Raw genomic sequence first — 19,754 nt, 5'->3', positions numbered from 1 at the left:
ATGGAGAGTGCAGCAGGGGAGGGCTGAGTGGGCCCAGGGAAACTTGTTAAAGCCTTGCTGCTCGGGGTGGGGAGCAGCATTTTCTTTCTCTTCAGACAGAAACCAGGTCTTCTGTAGACATCGGCTGCACACCTCGGTCTACATTTCAGCGCACTCACACAATTGCCATAGGAAGCGCCTTCGTGTCACTCAGAGACGTTTCTCTTACCTGACGTTCAACCACCACAGGGCAGTGTGATCCGTCTGAGCAAACAGACTTCCAGGAACGTAATCCTGATGCACAGCCATGGCTACTCACTCCTTGTAGCCAAGAACGTCATCTGCTATGGGCAGTGCTAGCAGTTAACGAGCAGGGGAAAGTCTTCTCCTCTTCAGTACCAGATGTCAGCACAGACCTAGCCCACCTTTCTGAGATGTGTACTGATACATGAACCCCACGGGGACAGACACCCCACTCCTGATATGACTTCAAACACTTAACATCTAAATGACTCTTTCAGGAGCTTTTCTTAGTTCGGTATCTTTCAGGAGACCCATAAACATGGCTCCTCGTGTGGAGGCACAAACTCAAAGCTTACTCTAAAGCTGTCTGTCTATATTAGTGAACTGAACCATGCCCAGGAGTGTTTCTGGCACTGGAACAAAGTAATTTACAGTATTAAAGTGTCAGAACGCTCCCTGGCACGGTTTTAACACATCTCAGCTACCACATTCCCCAGCAATTCCCAGGCACACTGCAGGAATCATTCCCAATACTGCATGCAGCCACCAGGTCTTGGAGACTAAGAAAATCTGCTAGCAGAGGCAGGCATTTTCATGCCAGTTGGCCTCGGTGTCAGAGAACTTTTCCGTGTGTGTTCACTAGTACAGACCTAGCCTGCAAGTCTCAGGAACTGCTACCATTTTTTTCAGCTTAACCAGAGAAGGCATTTAAGGCTGCCAGCGTGGTAGGCAACTAGATTTTGTCTTTTTCCTAAGTTTATCCTGAACAGCATCATGTTACATAGAACAGGATTATTCTATGTTAAGCTACTTGAGCTATTCACTCCTAGAAGGTGATCTTCCACTTATTTCAGAGAGGCTCTTTAGTTATGAGTATGAATGATTATCTTTCAAGCAAGTTGGGTCACGTTAGCCATATAGCTGGCAGACACGATCCATCAATGCTGAGAGCTTGGAATCATCCACAGAGACCAAAGGCACACCCTGGAAACCAAGGGGGGCCACGCAGTACAAGAAGGCAGAGGACTTGCAGTGCTTAGGCATCAGGAGGAATTCTTCGTATTTTTGTTAAAATGCACCAGTGCATGGTGATGGGGGTCACCCAGCCATGCATCAGTGACCCACTCTGGAGAGGTGAATTAAGACCTCTGGATGCAGCAAAGACAGACACAAATTTGGACAGCAGTCTCATATTCAGACATCAACACGATGAGACTTCAGCCATTATACGTTCCTCAAGGTTAGGAATTCCCCCCTACCAGGTTTCTACAGCTCTTGGGAAGAAAGACAGGTATCACCCTAGCTTGTTGTCTGGGATCAGTTTTGCTACAGCTGTTGGTTACGAAGGTTCACCACAGAAAAGGTATGTGCACTGCAAATGAGGTGAAGAGGTACTGCTGCCCCTGCACCTCTCATGCTGAGTACAAGTTATCATGTACACCTAGCGAAGGTAGGAAAACTGGGACTCCTAACAGCCCATCCACCGGGCTAAGGAGCAATCCTCCCACGATTTCCACAACTTCAAGAGGACTATTTGGTGTCAGCATGTCCACTTCTCCTGATTGGTAATATAACCTCAAAATTCATGAGCCTCATCTGCTCTGCAACACCGCATGGTTCCCACCATCTTCAGAAAGGAAAAGATTTCCATTCCAGTGTTTAAGCACTCCCATGTGAGCTCCTTTGCTGTGAAGCCATTTCTGTGCCTGTTTGGCATTAGAGAAGTTCTCTTGCGTTGGATTATGAGTGCTTGATGCTCTTCTGGGTTTGTTGTATGTATTATTGTACTACATGCCAAAGACATGATACATGTGATGTACATCTTTGTGAATTCCTTTAACGTTCTTCTGAATAGTGAACAGTACAGCTCCAATGGCTGTTCATTTGACTATAAAACAAAGGTTTTAATATTTAGCAGATTATTTAAGCCTCTCACCAGCTGTGACATGAAAATGGTCCTGTTGTAAATTAAGATCTATGCTGGAAATGATCTTTATTAGCTGGGACGCAACAATCTTAGAAGTAATAGAAAATGGTGTGATGGACTATGAATACCTTGTGGCTCAATACCCCATTACTCCAATATCTCTACACAATGCATTTTTCCTCGAGGGTGTAACCAGGACTGGCCCAAGTGATTTGAAGGAGCAGCCCTGTGAAGGGAAAGGCAGTAAAGAAACTTTTGAAATCTTGATGGAAAATCAACTCTGAACCAGGATCAGAAATAGTGGACCTCTCATGATACACATTCCCTATAGCTTGCTATGATATTCAAGCCAGACTGGCCAAGACAGCCATAGCTTTTTGGCCTACTGAGGACATTTTTGTGTCTCAGATGTCACTGTGCTCACCTAGCCTTCTGCTGGAGATGAAAGTCCATTTCCACGCAGTTTTCTGTAGGTACTTGGTAGTAGCCTCAGCAGCCAAGTAAATTTTTATTGCCCTGCCACTGGCAGTGAAGATCTCTCCTCAGTGCTTACATGTGCAATCACTCTGGCTGCAAATATATGAGCAAAGCCTAGCTTGCTCCTCTTGGCTATGCGTCTTGATGCACTAGGTGGAATGCTGGCTCATGATGACAGTCAAAATGTCCATGCTAGCCTGGGTATGTTCAGCCCTTGGAATGTGTGTAGGTTTCCTTAAATGCAGAATGAACAAGATAACTTCTTCAGGAAGTCTTTTTTGCTGGCCAAGAAACTTGCTTGAATATAGCCAAGACAACTGATCCTCTCTGCCCCATCTCTACCTGTTGCTGGCAATACGGAGAAGGCAGAATGGGACTTGCAGCTTTAGCAGCGAAGGGAAATCAGAAATTCCTGAAGTGGGTGCTGATGCTACTGCTTTTGATGTGCAGCCAGTCCTGAATCAGTGACTGTTCTGTTGATTTGTCTCTTATTTACCTTAATCCTTCATGTAAATTCAGGTTGCCACCACATACTGAAGCCATCTCATCAAGGGGTGAGAGGACCATCCCTCTAGATCACTAGGGCACTTGGGTCTTCTCTTCCACAGGACCCAGACAGCGTTCCCCACTGCCCCTCACTCATGGGCCAGCTGTTTGTGGACTAGATTGTAGGCCTTTGCAAAGTACTAATCAGACGAGGCTCTTTTTCCAAGCCTGATGTTGTGGACACAGGATGGGGCTGGCTGAGCGCACGCTGCACTGGTATCCTTCCCAAGCTACTCTAGGGTTTTATATGCTTATGTAGAGGGAAGATGCAACTCTACAACCACCAAAACTGGCAGAGGTTCTAAAGGACAGTGTAATGTTTGATAATATTCTTGAAGTTCTTCAGTTGGCTGTGTTTCTTTAAGCTGAGATCTCACACCCAGCCAGCCCTGTGTTCAAGTATGCCTGTTATTGGAGAAAACGGATGACATGAAGCCCTGAAGACATTTAGAAGCGAGAGTATGGTCCAATGAATTCTTTTGGACCTCAAACTGGAGATATGCCATCACCTCCTTTCCAAAACAGTACAGACACCAACTCACAGAGTTGTTACCAATGCACAAAGTCCAGCTGGAGGCCAGTCACCAGTGGTGTGCATCAAGATTTGATACTGGGGCCAGTACTGTTTAAGATCTTCAGTAATGACCTAGATGATAGGACAGCACACATCCTCAACAAGTTGGCAGACACTACAAAACCAGGAGGAGTGGCTGATAGACCAGATGGTTGGACTGCCATTCAGAGATCTCTGAATCCCTCTAGAGAAACAGGCGGATAGGGACCTCACCAAGTTCAACCCAGAGAGCAAAGTCCTGCTCCTGGGAAGGAATAACCCCATGCACCAGTGTGCTCTGGGGGCTAGCTGGCTGGAAACCAGCTTGGCAGAAAAACACCTGAGGTCCTGTCGACAACAAGTCAAACAGCAATGCACCATTCCAGCAAAAAATTCAACAGCATCCTGAACCGTGCTGGAAACAGTGCTGGCAGCAGGGTGAAGGAGGCAATCCTTCCCCTCTCCTCAGAAATGGTGAGGCTCCATCCAGGGTGCTGCGGCCAGTTCTGGACAACCCAGTACAAGAAAGATACAAAGCAAGACTGGAGCAAGTCTGAAGAACAGCCAAAAACTATGACGAAGAAGTAGTGCATCTGCCTTATGAAGAGAGGCTGAAAGAGCTGGGACTGTTTAATGTGAAAAACAGGATGATCAAGGGGACGTTAACAATGAGTACTAATCCCCGATGGAAGAGAGTAAGAAAACAGAGCCGGACTCTTCTTGGTGTTATCCAGTGAAAAGACCAGAGGTAACGGGACACATGGAAATACAGGAATTTCCCATTAAACATAAAGAAAAAAACTTTCTTACGGTGAGGCTGGTGAAGCACTAGTACCAGTTGCCCAGAGAGGTTGTGGAGTCTCCAGTTTCCGAGATACTCAAAACCTGATCAGAAAAGATCCTGAGCTGCCTGCTCTAGTTGACCCTGCTTTGAGCATAAGAGGTAGGTTAGATGATCTCCAGAGGTCCCTTCCCACCTCAGCTATTCTGTGATTTCTACAACTGTGTGTTTCTTAGCCAAGTGGCACACTGCGCCCTGAGACTTCCATCTTTTCCAGGCTGCACCTTTACAGTTAGGAGCAGAGCAAGGCCAGGCTATTTCAGCCCATGCAAATATAAGGATGTAAAGTTTCAGTTCCTACAGATCAGTTATGTGCTCTTTGGCTGGCCAAAATCTGCTTTCTTGAGTTTCAAATCCTTTCTGGCTCATTCATCACTGATTCCAACAGAATGGGACTGGGAAGTGTAACAATGTATTGACGTTACTTTAGCAGTCAGTTTTGGCTCTCTTATCCTCTTACCAACACAGTGCTCCAGGGAGAGAAGGGAAGAAAAATTGGGCAAGTTCTTCCTTTGATCTCATATTTACCCTTTTTCTATATCCATAATCAGGATGAAAAATCACAGCAGAGGAAAAACAAGCTAATAAAATTCTGCATCTCCATGTAGATGATTATTCCTAGCAATGATGCTGGGTAAGAGAATGACTTGCGATACAACATTCCACTTGCACAGTATGAAGTGGGAGGACAGGGACTGTGGTGTGTTGGTTGCTTTCCCTTCTCCAGGAAATTCCTTGAAGATCACTGCCACATGCTGCAATCTGGTCCCTTCATTAAGCCAAAGAATTTCTGCAAGGTACCTTAGCAAACCCAGGGATAAATCTTCCCTGGCAGCATCAACTAAAGATGAACTAGGCTCCAACTGAAGATGCGCACTTACCACTATCTTCTTTTTAAGTTGATGACAGTATTTTAATAAATAGCCATCCAGGAGTCACCAAAAGCCAATTTCAGCACATGTAGTATTGAAGTGTTCTCAGCAATTGAAGTTAACCAGAAATATACATTTCATTACAAAAAAAAAAAGTCACAAGAATTTCTAATTCATGTAATGTATCTGACAACATTTAACAACAACAAAATAAAGCCAATGGGAAACACAGGACTAATTTTCATTAATGCTTTGTGTACAAAGAAAAACACGCTCAAAAATGCTGAAAAAATGTTTTGTTGGAGAGAAGACACTGAACATCTGGTTATTTCTGAGAAAAGCAAAAGGGCTCCCTCTGGAGTGGATTCGGAAATTAACACAGGATTCAGATTTTAATAGGTGGGCAGAGAAAATGAACATCAGTAAAAAGTAAATGCATTCTTGTCTCTTGTTAGTTTACTCATCCTGTTTACAATGAGCATACTGGGACTAATTCAAGGAGACTATATCATGATTGAATGATATGGATCCATGCCTAGAATATTAAGTCATTAATTAGTTTTCATGCATGGACTTGCATGTGGCAAAGAGGCAAATTAAGGATACCTGAAGAGACAAGAAAGCTTTCTTAGTATGGAAAGCACTCTAAAGAATCTCTGAGAAAATAAATTTTGAAGCCAGCTGAGAATCCACATTTCAACCCTGGATGGTCATGCACAATTCTACAAAAAACTAATGAATACAGTCACCGCTTGTGTGCCCATGGCAATCAGCTCAATGTGAAAGTGATAGTGGAATAACTTTAAGGACATACACAAAAACATGCTCTACTGGATAATCATGAAGGCTGCTTTCAAATTCAGATGTGAGAAAGACCCCGCATTCCGGTGGTTTATTTACATACAAGCCAATTAACAGAAAATTGTATTTTCATGCAGTAAGAAAAAAGTTAGATCACCTACAAACTGAAGTCAACTTACTGCCTGTTTTTGCTCTTCTTCCTATAATCGTTGGCAAAAGAAAAAGGTGAAGAGAGAAACAGGGTAGATTAATTATTGTACTATAAGGAAACATACATACACAAAATCTATAACAGATCCAATGAAAGAACAGAACATGGCAAATTGTAGAAACATCTGTAGACACAAACGGAAACAAGGAAGTTAGATGTAACTGCTGTGGCGGGAAAGCAAAGATGTAATTTGTTCCATTCTCAAAAGACGACTCTTGTCTAAAATGGCCACCAGTATTTGGGAAAGTTGAAAACGTGGAATGGATGTTACTGTGATCTTTGCTTGAAGCAGAACCTGTACTGGTGTCTCTTCCTATCCTAGACTCAGAAATGACTCTCTAGTTGTTTTCAAGACAATCTTACTTTCAGTCTAGAAATATCAGACTACCATTCTCAAAAGTCTGGAAACACCCTTTGAAGTGTGCAATCAATGCAATGCATTTGGTTTCCTGCATGCACAAATCTGCCATCACAAAGACCAAAACTGTCATAACGTGAGAGCTAAAATATCACCTTTTTTATCACAGAGTGACCACTAGCACTGGACCTGCAGTGACCTCTGCAGATCAGATTTCAAAAGGGCAAATTAAAGAGCGGCAGGCAATCAGATCTAGAATGGGAGGAGAGAAACTGGGAGACAAACACCAAAGATATGGGGTAAGCAAAAAGAGAGAACAATTTCATTGTTGCAATGCAACTTCTATCAGTATAGATCACTGCTAATTTGAAAGACCAAAAATAGTGAAATATGGATGAATTTATCAGCTTTTGAATCAGAGAAATGTATGCTATGATCCTCCTGGGCCCGCAGAATCGCACTAACTTCAACTATACATACTTTTTTGGGTATGAGCAAAATATCATATACTGAGAGTTTCTTTTACAATTCAAATGTTTTCATAAATGTTGTCCTCACCTATACAACAATGGGAACACCATTTTGAGCTCTACAGGCTGTTCTGTCACGTGGGCTTGGTTGTGTGGAGGAGCATGGCAGCTGTAGTGTGGTAGCAACAGTGTGCATTAGAAAGACAGGTTGGCAGCATGTTTTTTGAGTACTCTTGTGTTTGCAGAATTAGTAATTACAGCTTTTTCAGGGTAACAGTGTGTGTTCCCTCCAACAGTGGCTTTGCACGGAGTGGCAGTGCAGTGAGCAGCAGGACCACTCCCCAGCACATCTCCCCAGAAACTCAGTTCATGGAATTAAAATTCATGGAATAGATGTTGCTTCTGACCTTGAGATCTATGAACCCATTTATCTACCTTCCCTCATTTATTTCCTGTCTGAGTAGGACTAACCAGTCTCTGTCCCCTAATTTGGAGTAGCTTCTTTTCACTGACCACTACACCAAAAGATAAAGATGTGCTCCTGACTGTGCACTGAGGGCACTACAGAGATACACTGGAAGTGACCGCAGAGATGTACAGTAACACATAACCTCATCACTCCACATTTCTGAGCAGATATTTCTGTTTTTTTCTCCCAAGATGTGGGGTGGTTCAGGTACATATTTAGGCACTGATGTAGCAGATGTAGGGCACGGTGTCACTGAACCATGAATCAACATCGGCTGCGGAGGCCACGGCTGCCCTCCCCATGCTCCCACATGTTTCCAGTTGTTCCTTCTACAAGCACAGGGACTCACAGGACCAGATGGTGAGCCAGGTCAGGGAAAAGATCGTAAACGATCTCCACTCTACAAAAAAGTTGTTAGTTTGAAAAATGAGGCTTTAGCATTAACTACAGATGTGAAAAAAAATCTCAAGAGACGTGGAGCTTTGCTAGAAAGAACCGAGCAGTTATTAGATAAATCATCAAATCAGCTAGTGAGGAAATTACCATTGAGGAAATGGAAAAAAGTGATATGGGATATGTCTGCAGAATATCGTTGTAGCTTAAGGCAAAAACCCTGCAAGAAGGCAGACAATCATCACTGCCGACTACTTATTAGAAGAGTGTCAGCTAATGGCACTAGGTGATTAAAGTCTTCAGAAGAAAAGACAGAAAGGTAAGCCCGCGGCCTGGATGAGGAGAAGATAAAAAGCATTGAAGGGAGGCACTGGCGACACCACTGGCAGATAACTGGCCACCGTGCAGCTTGGGTGGACAGGAGGCCTCTCATGTGCAAGGGCCTGGTCTGCTTCTGCCTAACTAGAGATGGCCGGAGCTGCCGGGGGACGTGGGAGCCGCGGGCGGCACCACAGCGGCCGCTGCAGGAGCCCTTCAGGTGCAAGGCCCTGGTCTTCGCCTCAGCTGCACGCGGGCCTGCTCTCTGGCATGACCTGCACATCCACGCTGTTATCACCTCTCATCACCCAGACTGGGACGGCCTGGGATGGCTGGTAGCACTGCTGTGACCACACGCAGCACCTCTCCCACAGCCCGTGGGTGCCGTCCGAGGAACGCTGCCCTGCACTAACAGACTGGCCCAGAGTTCAAAGGCTCAAAGGGTTTCAGAGAGCGTTGGACAGTGCAACCAAAACGCCACCGACGACACTTGGTGAAGAGCTGAAGGACCTGAACTCCTCCAGGACAAACCACCCACAGTTGCCTACACCTTGGTACCTGCGGCCTCCTGAGTGCCGCAGCACAGAGCGCAGCTCCTGGAGACCAAAAACAAAGAAAAGGTTGAGGAGCACACACTGTGTGAAGAGCAACCCGGGTGCATGTTGCAGGAGTGTGGGCAGATGGCTGTGCTGGCTAACAAACATCAGAGCGGGACGTGAATTGCGGGGGTTCGATTGCCCCTACACACGACCAAGCCAGCTGAGGGCCTCTCTGTCCCTGAGGCCGCCATCACAGCACGGGTCAGCCCTCGCAGCTGGAGGACCTGCCCCAGCGCCACAGGGAGAGAAACTGCCTGCACCAAGCTTTAAACCGAGCAATTTTTCAGAACAGAGAGAAGTTATAAATGAAAATGAAGGAAAATGCAGAGATCAAAATATGTAACAAAGATGTAAAGGAAGTCTGTTAAAAATAGTGTTAGATAAATCACCAGAGTAGACTACAGTGATAACTCGTCTTGCATTGAACAGGGTTCATTTTACATAACGTCCCCATTGAAAACAAAGGCGTCCAATATCAATTAATCATCTGGGCTCCTTCTATATTTAACGGAAAAAATAGACAAACCTCCAGAGAACAACTGTGTCCTTCCAAATATATGCTTTCCTCTCTCTCCTGTTTACAGAGGGAGCTGAGATACCAGACTTTCAGATAAACAAAGTTAGGTAAGATGAATCCAGCTCTAAATACTGAAATGAAGGTGGCATTAAAAATGCAGAAAATATTGTATAAGAAAATGGAAAAATCATAAAAGCTTTACAGCTGATCTAAATTATAAATGAAAACTTTTAAGTGCACCAAACGAGAAGAGTAGCTAAAACTTGAACTAAAAATTCATGTCTGACAGAGCTAAAGCCGCCAGAAAGGAGTCTTTGAAATGAACACAAATATCAGAAACAAAACAAAGCCTTGAGGTGGTGTATATTGGGTCTTGATAGTGATGGTAAAATTCTTAATAGGGGAATAGGAATTAGTATTTCTTTTCTGTGTCTGAGTAATAGGAGGACGCTGTACTTTCCCCTTGTAGTTTCCATCGGCAAAGAGTGAAACACTTTCCACCAATAATGAGAAAACGTGTTAAAAGAGTATCTACTAGAAATACTATTTTTAGATCAATAGGCCTGGGCAGCTTGCAGCCAAAACTCTTACAGTAATTGCATGAGGAGTTATCTGGTCCAGTTAAAGCAATTTTTAACAGATCCTAGAAGGGTCCAAGGACTGGGTTGTGCTGGCTTGCACTGATATTCAACAAGGGAGATAAGACAACGCAATTAAGTATAAACATCTTGCCCTATCATTAATTGATTCAAAGTAACAGAAATGCTGATACAAGACTCAACTAATAAGTAATGTATGAAGCTTTATAGCTTCATGGAAAATAGGTCTTGCCAAATAAATCTGATTTTGTTATTTGAATGTATTACAAGTTTGGCTTCTACAGGAACTGCACAGATGTAATATATTTTCATAAGAGGGAATTTAATTGTGACATTCTCGTTAACCAGTTAGCACTATACAAAACAAACAAAGCACATGACATGGAGTAAGAACAGGATAACTGACAGAATTCAAAAAGCTGTCACTGGTGCAAAAAGGCACAAAAAGGAAAATAGCAATGAAGAATAATAAAACTACTCCTGTAACTCCCTGTATATTGTTGCTTAGATTCAGAGAAGAAATCAACGTACAGTTTGCTTTTGCCCAATTTAAAAAAATAATATTAAATATCAGCAGAAGGCAAATAAAATCATAAAAAAGACTGAAGTACAGTATTGTGAGAAATTCAGCAGAACTCTACCTGTCCAACTGCTTTAAAAAAGAAGATTGAGGAGTGCTGTCAGTGTGAGGAGTAAGTATCTGCATAGGGAAAAACAGGGACACTAAGAACTCCTTGATTTAATGGAGGGAGAACCACACGTACCAGAGCCCATGGGTGCAAACTGAAGCTAAATACATTAAAACTCAAAATAAGGTATACATTTTTAACTGTGCAAGCAAATTTGCATTGGGAGTGGATTTTCCATTTTTGATTTCATCAGTTCAGGAACAGATGTCTTTCTGGAAGATGCTTTCATCAAAGACAAGCTGGCAGGCTCCATATAGAGCTAATAAGGGGGAAATTCAAAGAACCATATTATGCAACATGTAAAACCAAATAATTGTAACAGTAACAGGCTCATAGGATAACTCAGGCTGGAAGGGACCTCAGGAGGTCTCTAGCCCAACCTCCTACTCAGGACAGGGTCAGTTTAATCTCAGACCAAGTTGCTCTGAGCTCTGTCCCATTGGGCCTTGAAAACCTCCAAGGATGGAGATGGCACAGCCTCTCTGGGTACATGCTGCACTGCTTCATCATCCTCCTGGGGGAGAAGTTCTTCCTTATATCCACTCCTATTTGCCCTTAAAGTTTTTTAGCAATTTTGGAAACTGGGGAAGACAATAGATTCATAAATGAAAAGTCTAGTAAGAGATGGCTTCTAAACTAACCTTCTGTGTAATACAGCCTAGCAATGTCATTAAATTTTCTGACAAACTCGTAATTTCTGGTAGAAGTGGATTGCATGATCCAATTTAACAAATGGGTCCTAAAAAACACTGGTTTATCAGATGGGGGTTCTCCTCCCTCCTCCATCTCCCCACTTGCAATGCTGCCACTGGTGCCCACGTGCTCCCTTTGCAGTATCCTGCCGTAGCCTCTGCTCTCCTCACCAGTGAGTCACTGATATCAGCATCTGCTGATGCTCCACACAACGCCACGCTCCCTTGTCCAAGCGGCTGGGCAAGAGGCTGCACACACCGTTCGGGCAGTCAGGAGTTGGGAACTTGACGGCCAGGACAGCACGGCTGTCAATCCACCTGTGGCTAGGGGACAGATAAAGTTTTGCAGGCTGCTTGTACAGGTTCCAAGTAGTACATCTCTCTTAGCCAGACAGTCCACCTTGCCTTCAAGGCTTTCAAGGTGGAAGAGCAGAAAGTCAGGCCAGATGACAGAACAGCCACTCAACCCAATGGAGATGACAGCATTCACACCAGGTAGCGTTGGGGAGGATTAATGTCTGAAGGCTCACGAGTGCTTTGAAAACAATAGGGGCTACAGAAAAACATGCATCAGAGCTTGTCACCATGTTAAAACAAAATATCTGTACTGATCGTGTGTGCAAGGTAACGCCTAAAATGCTAAGGCTGTGGTCATCTGAACCACAAAGAATCAAACCATTTCTGAAGCAGCAACTTTTTGTACTTTCTGAAATTTGTAATTCAGTTTTGGATGCCCATCTTCAGAAACTCACACTTGAACTTACAAAGGTTTAGGGTCTGCAGAAGTCAAGCTGGATTTAGCAAATTATTATCTTCAATATTTTTAGAAGATGGATGTTAACTGTCTGAGTGGAAAAAAATTACAGTGTGCAGGACCACTGGCATAAAAAAATACCTCCCAAACATTAATTCTAGCCATGTGCTCATCTGCATGGGGAAGCTAAAAACAACAACAACAAAAAAAAAACAGCTACCTCTAAAGAGTATTTGATCATAGCCTTGTATGTACATTCCTATTCCAGAATACAAGTCTAATCTAAAGAGTGACTGAACTTCATGTTTATATACTATGTGAATTAATTATCATTTTCAAGTGCAGACAAGCTCTATGCTTTTCTAGAACTATCAAGAGGTGGCTATAGCTAAACCATAAAACCCTGTGCTTCTCCTGTCGCTGTAACTACTATGATCCCTTTCCCATTTCTTCCACTGTGTATTGTACCTTTGTTGCATCTTAGATCACAAACTCTTTGAATAAGGACAATGTTTTCTCATTCATTTTATGTAATGAGGCTCTTGTCCAATTTAAAGAATGGAAAGAATAAACACACGATATTTCAAGCTCTGGTAATCAACTATGAGCTCAATTCTGGCAGTATGCTATGAAAAGAATAATGGACCCTCAACAGAAATCCAAACAATATCATGCAATACAGATCAGAACCAACACCATCATAATATAAAGCAAAAAGAAAAGACCCTACAAACATCAAAGGGTTACTGTGGTAGTGCTTGGTGAAACACTGCCATGCCACTGGGGAGTCCTATTCTGTACTACAGTAACTATAGTTTCCTGTTTATTTTCCAGTTAAACTCAGAAGAACTGAATTGCTACCCAGAACAGCATGTAGATTATTACCAAATCTAATTCTTCTCCAAAACCTTCCTATTCTTACATGTTCTTGATATTTTAACGAAAAGAGCAGCGTACGAACCTGAAATCTCATTAACCATCTGCACCAATATGCAGAGCCAGTAAGGAAATGACTTTTTGCAAATTCCTTGTATTCCTTATGAAGTATTTATAACAGTAAGAACAGCAAAGCAGGAATCTCAGAACGGCAATAGTGAATTCCAGACCTGTGGGAGAGAAGGATGCACTGCATTTCTGACATGAAATGGCTTACTTTGAGCAGTTTCATCAGCCCTTCTAGCTGCACCATCAGTTCTCTTCTGCTTTCTTGGAGTGCAGACATCCTCTGTTCCAGTTCATCCTTTCTCTGCCTGTTCAAGTTATATGAAAGGAAAAGTCAGAAAATAAACTTTGGGTATTTCAAAACCACGTCAGGAAATTCAGATATAACTCTGCTTTTTGTCACTCCCCCCTGCTTCCAGTTTATAAAAATATTGCAAAATACTGTACAATGACCATGAAACCTATATACAAAAATCAGGCTTTTCACTTAAAATCCAGAAATCTACAGTTAACATCTTGGTAGTAGGAAGCTTTTTTCAAAAGCACTGTATTTTGAGAAAAAAAGCCAGCGTCCTTTTAAGAACACTCTTAACGTCAGAGCCAGGCATCCTGCAGAGCTTTCAGACAAGTAAGAATGAACTATGGGAGGGAAGAAAAAAAAAAAAAAAGAAGAGGAGAAAAGGCTGCAGATGTTTGGAAAGGAAAAGCACTGGGCTATCACCTATCTGGATGGAGACTCGGCAGAGCTATTTCTGTCCAGCAGTGTGACGTACGATCTTTGACACGTTTGTTCTATTCTACCAGAACCCATGTAACAAGAATAGGAGGCAATAAGTGTCTTTCCCTCTCCTTGGCATCAAAAAACCACTGCATTTCTACAGATGCCTATCTGCGGGAGATCTAAGGAAATATGACCGTATGGTTCGTTTTTATATTAAAAAAAAAAAACACAAAGAAGTAACTAATACAAAGAGAAATTCAAAGACGAACTGTCAACACATGTCAGAAGTTCAGTATCTTATATGATTTAAAGAATACTGGACCCCACAAATCACAAACTTTGGAATAATAAATACTGTAAGAAAAAGCAGATGAGAACGGCTTATCTAGTCTTTGACAGTTATTTTTGTGGACATAATAACGTCTTCCTCCAAAGTTAAAGGCACCACATATTGAAGACTGAATTTTTAAATGCCTTAGATCTTATCTATACTCTTACATGATGTACAACGGATAAATCACTCTGGGAATTTTAATAACCAACAGGTTTTAGAAGCACCAATTGGACATCAGAATCCGGAACTGAAACAGGCCTCTTCCTCAGATGGGATATATTTGTTGAGTATGGCTTGCTTTTATTGTAGTGACTGTGAATACAGCATACAGCAAGCATTCACCCCAACCAGTTAAGACTACATTTTAGAATTAACCAGTTTCTATACTGTAAAAGAACAGAACACTATGAACACTATTCTATGATTAACTATCCTAGGTATCTTTAAACTCTTTTTGTATTTTGATGAATGTGGTTATTAAATACCCATATATATATATATGTATTTAAAACAACAAGGCAGCAAAGAGATGATTATATACGCATGGTCACCTGGAATATGTTAAAAAAGCATGATAAGCATAACTCTTTATGATTATATTGTCCCTTTTCTGTGGGTCAGTTCAAAGTCTGTAGCTTTTTATTCTATAGTTACTTAATATAACATTCTGGTAAACAATTACAAATAATGTAAAAATCAACATATTGAATATGTGCAGCTCTCCAAATGTAATTGTTAATTAAGAATCAACATCATTGTGTGTATCAGATTTTGGTTGATGTTATTCTTTTTTTCTTTTTTTTTTTTTCCTTTCAGGGAAGAAAAAAGAGGAACTGTTTGTCAATGACATAAGGTGTTAAATGTTATAAAATTAAAATGACAGGTCAGTCTCTAGAGACAGAAATGGAGAGATGCAGTTTGAGGCATATGCCTGGAACAAACTGATCCATGGCACCTGTGTATAAATGAGCATCCTGAGCGCATGCAAGCAGAAGAAACTAAGAACAACAGGACAGAAATCTGTAAGATGACAGATGCAGCCTTACTTCATCCACGGTTACCTTTGCCAACAATGTGCTAGAGCTGACTCATCCTTATGGGCTGTGTTGTCTGCAAATTTTTAAACCTGTGACAAGCTGATTTACCACGGATTAACTTTTTCATGCTTTCATACATGCAGTTGAGATGATTTGGTTATGTGTGCTTAAATGTTATCGAAGGCAAGGTCATCAGGCACTGCTGGCAGAGGCTTGGGGAAGGGCTCCTGGATGGCTGTGACTTGGTGAGTACGGCGCCATCCCAGCCAACCCGCCAATTGTGAACTTCCAGTGTGATGCTATGCAGTCAAGAAAATTAATGTGTGCTTTGAATTTATTAATGAGAGTGATGTTTGGTGGTAAGAAAGCTAACATTAGTTCTATCTGTAGCACCAGTGACTACTTAGGAGACACTGCAGCCAGCCCTGCAGCCTATATATAGAAGAGATGCAGAGGACTTAGGAAGAACTTGACAGCAAGCTGGAGATCTGGCAAACCTGCTGTATGGCGAGACTGAAGAAGAAGGTCACAGAATCACAGAATCCTAGCATGAGGTTGAAAGGGCCCTCTGGTTCCAAGCAGTACACCTCCTCTGAGGTCTCCCCTCAGTCTTCTCTTTTCCAGGCTGACCAGGCCCAGCTCTCTCAGCCTGTCCTTGTGTGACAGGTGCTCCAGGCCCCTCAGCATCTTCATAGCCCTCCTCCGAACTTGCTCCGGTAGTTCTAGGTCCCTCTTGTACTGGGGAGCCCTGAACTGGGCACAATACTCCAGGTAAAGCCTCACCGGGGCTGAGTAGAGGGGCAGGATCACCTTCCTTGACCTGCTGGCAACACTCTTCCAAATGCACCCCAGGATCCCCTCGGCCTTCTCGGCCACCAGGGCACACTGCTGACCCACGGCCAGCCTGCTGTCCACCAGGACTGCCAGGTCCCTCTCTGCAGAGCTGCTCTCCAGCAGGTCAGCCCCCAGCCTGGACTAGTGCTTGGGGTTATTCCTCCCTAGGTGCAGGGCCCTGCACTTGCCCTTGTTGAACTTCATGAGGTTCCTCTCAGCCCATCCCTCTAGCCTGTCGAGGTCATTCAAGTCATTTATGCAGGAAAAGAGGAAGAAGGGAAGGAGTCAAAATCTCTAAGTACTTGCATTCAGACAGGAATTTTGAAAAAGATCTCTTTAGCTCAGCAGACAAAAGCACAGAGAAAGACAAGGTTTGGAAAACGGCACTCGGCATACAAAGGTTAGAAATAACACGCACACTCCTAGCCCACTGAGCACAGACAAAGCACAGAAGCTAACTGACGATCACATTAACAGTATGAGGGGATGTGGCATTCTTTCCATCTCTAAAATGAAAGCTCAAATGTCTGTCTGGAATGGGTGGATACTCTTAGTCCATTGGTAAGAGAACTGCAGGGAGAAATTTCCTAGCCTGGGTGATGTAGAAGGACAGATTGGAAATCATGATAATTCTTGACTGTTTGAACATGCTTGTGGTGGTTTTACCTTGCAAGGCAGCTGGACTCCACCACAACTGCTCTCTCACTCCCCTCCAAGTACAATGCTGTAATTCAACCTTTTTTACATTAGTGAATCTCCTGCGGGAGAAACTGTGACAGGGACTCTGTGTCAGGGGTGTGATGATGGGACAAGAGGGAATGGGGTTTAGCTTTAAACAAAAAGAGGGCAGGTTTAGGTTAAAGGAGGAAACTTTTTACTCTCACCACTAAGGTCGGCGAGGCCCTGAGCAGGCTCCCCCAAGGAGCTGCTGATGCCCCATCCCTGGGGGTGCCCAAGGCCAGGCTGGATGGGGCTGGGGGCAGCCTGGGCTGGTGGGAGGTGTCCCTGCCCATGGCAGGGGTTGGAACTGGATGAGCTTTAAGGTCCCTTCCAACCCAAACCATTCTGTGATTCTATGAAAGACATCAAGAAACTGAAAGCTCTTACTGCTCTTGAGATCATTGCCTCACTTCAAAAAACACGTGCTTTATCTGTGGTCTGAATGTGCCTGGTTTCCAATTTAAGCTCTTGGTGCTTATTACATCTTTCTCTGTTGGATCAAACAGCATATCAAGTTGCCTCGCAATATCCTTTTTTCCAGCTCTTGCATAACATTTGTTGGTATCTTCTGCTTCCTCCCCAGTTTTTAAACATTTAAAAAATACATACATAGCTATGTAAAGCACATAGCTAGAAAATCTCTGCACTGTTATCATTAAAGAATGAAAATACCAGTGAGATATGAAATGTACCATAATGTAGCACATTCTGTATGAAAAAGTAATGACAGAAGTTGAAAGCTTTAAATTTTGCCGTATGGGACTAGATGATACTCTGCAGACACCACCTTCAGTTGCAGCAGCTCCATGACAAGACCACTGCACTTTACGGAAAACCTTTAAGCACTAATGGGAAGCACAACAATTTTGCCATTTCCTAAGTGGACAGAAAAAAAGTTTACCTCAGCAAATAAAATACAATGTACTTTTCAAAGAGCTGTTGGTGCCAATTGCTTAAATTTTAAAACCTACTTTAGATTACAAACACCATTTTTGAAGGTTAAGCTGTGAAATTAACTAGTAATGGAAGATGAAATAAAATATAGCCAGAGAATACACTTGTGACTATCCAAACTATGAAACACTTTATTCTATAAATACTGACAATTTCTCCATTACTTAAAAATGTAAACTTGAAGAGGCTTTGAAGATCTTTCTCCAACTGTGGCTGTGTGTCTGAATATTTGTAGGTATGAATTTTCATAGTTTCAGTCATTAATCAAATAACTGACACTTATCTTCAACTCCACCCTTTTGTACAATACATAATAAGCAGTTAAACCATTTTTCTGCTCAGTTTTTCTTCTTTGCAAACAGTTTTCTGAACTATACAAAGAGCTCGTTTTCAGAGACTTTTATTTACTTCTAAATCCACTTATAAAAGAACAAATTGTAATACGCCGTCAGCCTTCAGAATTCAGCAGTTCAAAGTAACGCTTCAGGGTTATTGAAGATACGCTGCTGTTATGCTGTCCAGGATAACATTTATCATTGTCTGTGCTAAAGAACAGACCACATGGGCTGATCAGCCACGGTATCAAATGCACACAAGCTTTTAGGTATTTCTTTTACCGTAGAAGCCTGAGTTCAGCCAGTAAAGTTGGGTTCTGCTGGGCTTTCTCGGGTGTGGGCTGCGAGGCTTGTTCATGCTCCAGTCTCAGACGCTGAATTTCTTGGAGTATCTCTCTGTATCAGTGACAGAGGGAAGATTAAAGAGGAATAGGGTCAGCCTTTGTACTGCTCTTAAAATACTGTTATAACCCTTCAAGCACTCTTTCTGTCAGTCTTCATGTATGACTGGCACAGACTCAAATCCGAGACAGGTAAGTTAGCGCAGTCCTATGAATTGCTGTAATACAGATTCACAGATTTCTCTAGGTTGGAAGAGACCTCAAGATCATCGAGTCCAACCTCCGACCTAACACTAAGTACTCCACTAAACCATATCCCTAAGCTCTACATCTAAACGTCTTTTAAAGACCTCCAGGGATGGTGACTCCACCACCTCCCTGGGCAGCCCATTCCAATGCCTAACAACCCTTTCGGTAAAGAAGTACTTCCTAACATCCAACCTAAAACTCCCCTGGCACAACTTTAGCCCATTCCCCCTCGTCCTGTCACTAGGCACGTGGGAGAATAGACCAACCCCCACCTCTCTACAGCCTCCTTTAAGGTAACTGTAGAGAGCGATAAGGTCGCCCCTGAGCCTCCTCTTCTCCAGGCTAAACAATCCCAACTCCCTCAGCCGCTCCTCGTAAGACTTGTTCTCCAGACCCCTCACCAGCTTGGTCGCCCTTCTCTGGACTCGCTCGAGCACCTCCATGTCCTTCCTGTAGCGAGGGGCCCAAAACTGAACACAGTACTCGAGGTGCGGCCTCACCAGAGCCGAGTACAGGGGCACAATCACTTCCCTCGACCTGCTGGCCACACTGCTTCTTATACAGGCCAGGATGCCGTTGGCCTTCTTGGCCACCTGGGCACACTGCTGGCTCATATTCAGCCGACTATCAACCAATACTCCCAGGTCCCTCTCTGCCAGGCAGCTTTCCAGCCACTCATCTCCCAGCCTGTAGCTCTGCTTGGGGTTGTTACGCCCCAGGTGCAGGACCCGGCACTTGGCCTTGCTGAACTTCATACAGTTGACCTCAGCCCATCGCTCCAGCCTATCCAGATCCTCCTGCAGAGCCTTCCTGCCCTCGAGCAGATCAACACACGCACTTAGCTTGGTGTCATCTGCAAACTTACTGAGGGTGCACTGGACGCCCTCATCCAGATCATCAATAAAGATATTAAAGAGGACCGGCCCCAGTACCGAGCCCTGGGGGACTCCACTAGTGACCGGCCTCCAACCAGATTTGA

At 43.3% G+C, this 19,754-nt stretch overlaps 1 protein-coding gene across 13 annotated transcripts in view; it reads right to left on the bottom strand.

Annotated features, from left to right (window-relative positions):
* DTNB (dystrobrevin beta) overlaps positions 1-19,754 on the bottom strand; it is a 207,077-nt gene that overhangs the window by 51,579 nt on the left and 135,744 nt on the right. For 11 of the 13 annotated variants that reach the window (XM_048053413.2, XM_048053411.2, XM_066995259.1 and 8 more), the window contains 3 exons: positions 18,468-18,581; positions 13,462-13,558; positions 6,419-6,439 (listed from right to left, as the gene is read on the bottom strand). In XM_048053413.2, coding sequence (XP_047909370.1) covers positions 6,419-6,439; positions 13,462-13,558; positions 18,468-18,581 — 232 coding nt within the window. The remainder of the gene's footprint in view (positions 1-6,418; positions 6,440-13,461; positions 13,559-18,467; positions 18,582-19,754) is intronic. The other 2 variants (XM_066995260.1, XM_066995264.1) reach the window with 1 other exon arrangement.

The sequence above is a fragment of the Anser cygnoides genome, chromosome 3 (genome assembly GCF_040182565.1).
Source record: "Anser cygnoides isolate HZ-2024a breed goose chromosome 3, Taihu_goose_T2T_genome, whole genome shotgun sequence".
NCBI classification, from domain to species: Eukaryota; Metazoa; Chordata; class Aves; order Anseriformes; family Anatidae; genus Anser; species Anser cygnoides.
This window is presented reverse-complemented; position numbering and strand designations above follow the sequence as displayed.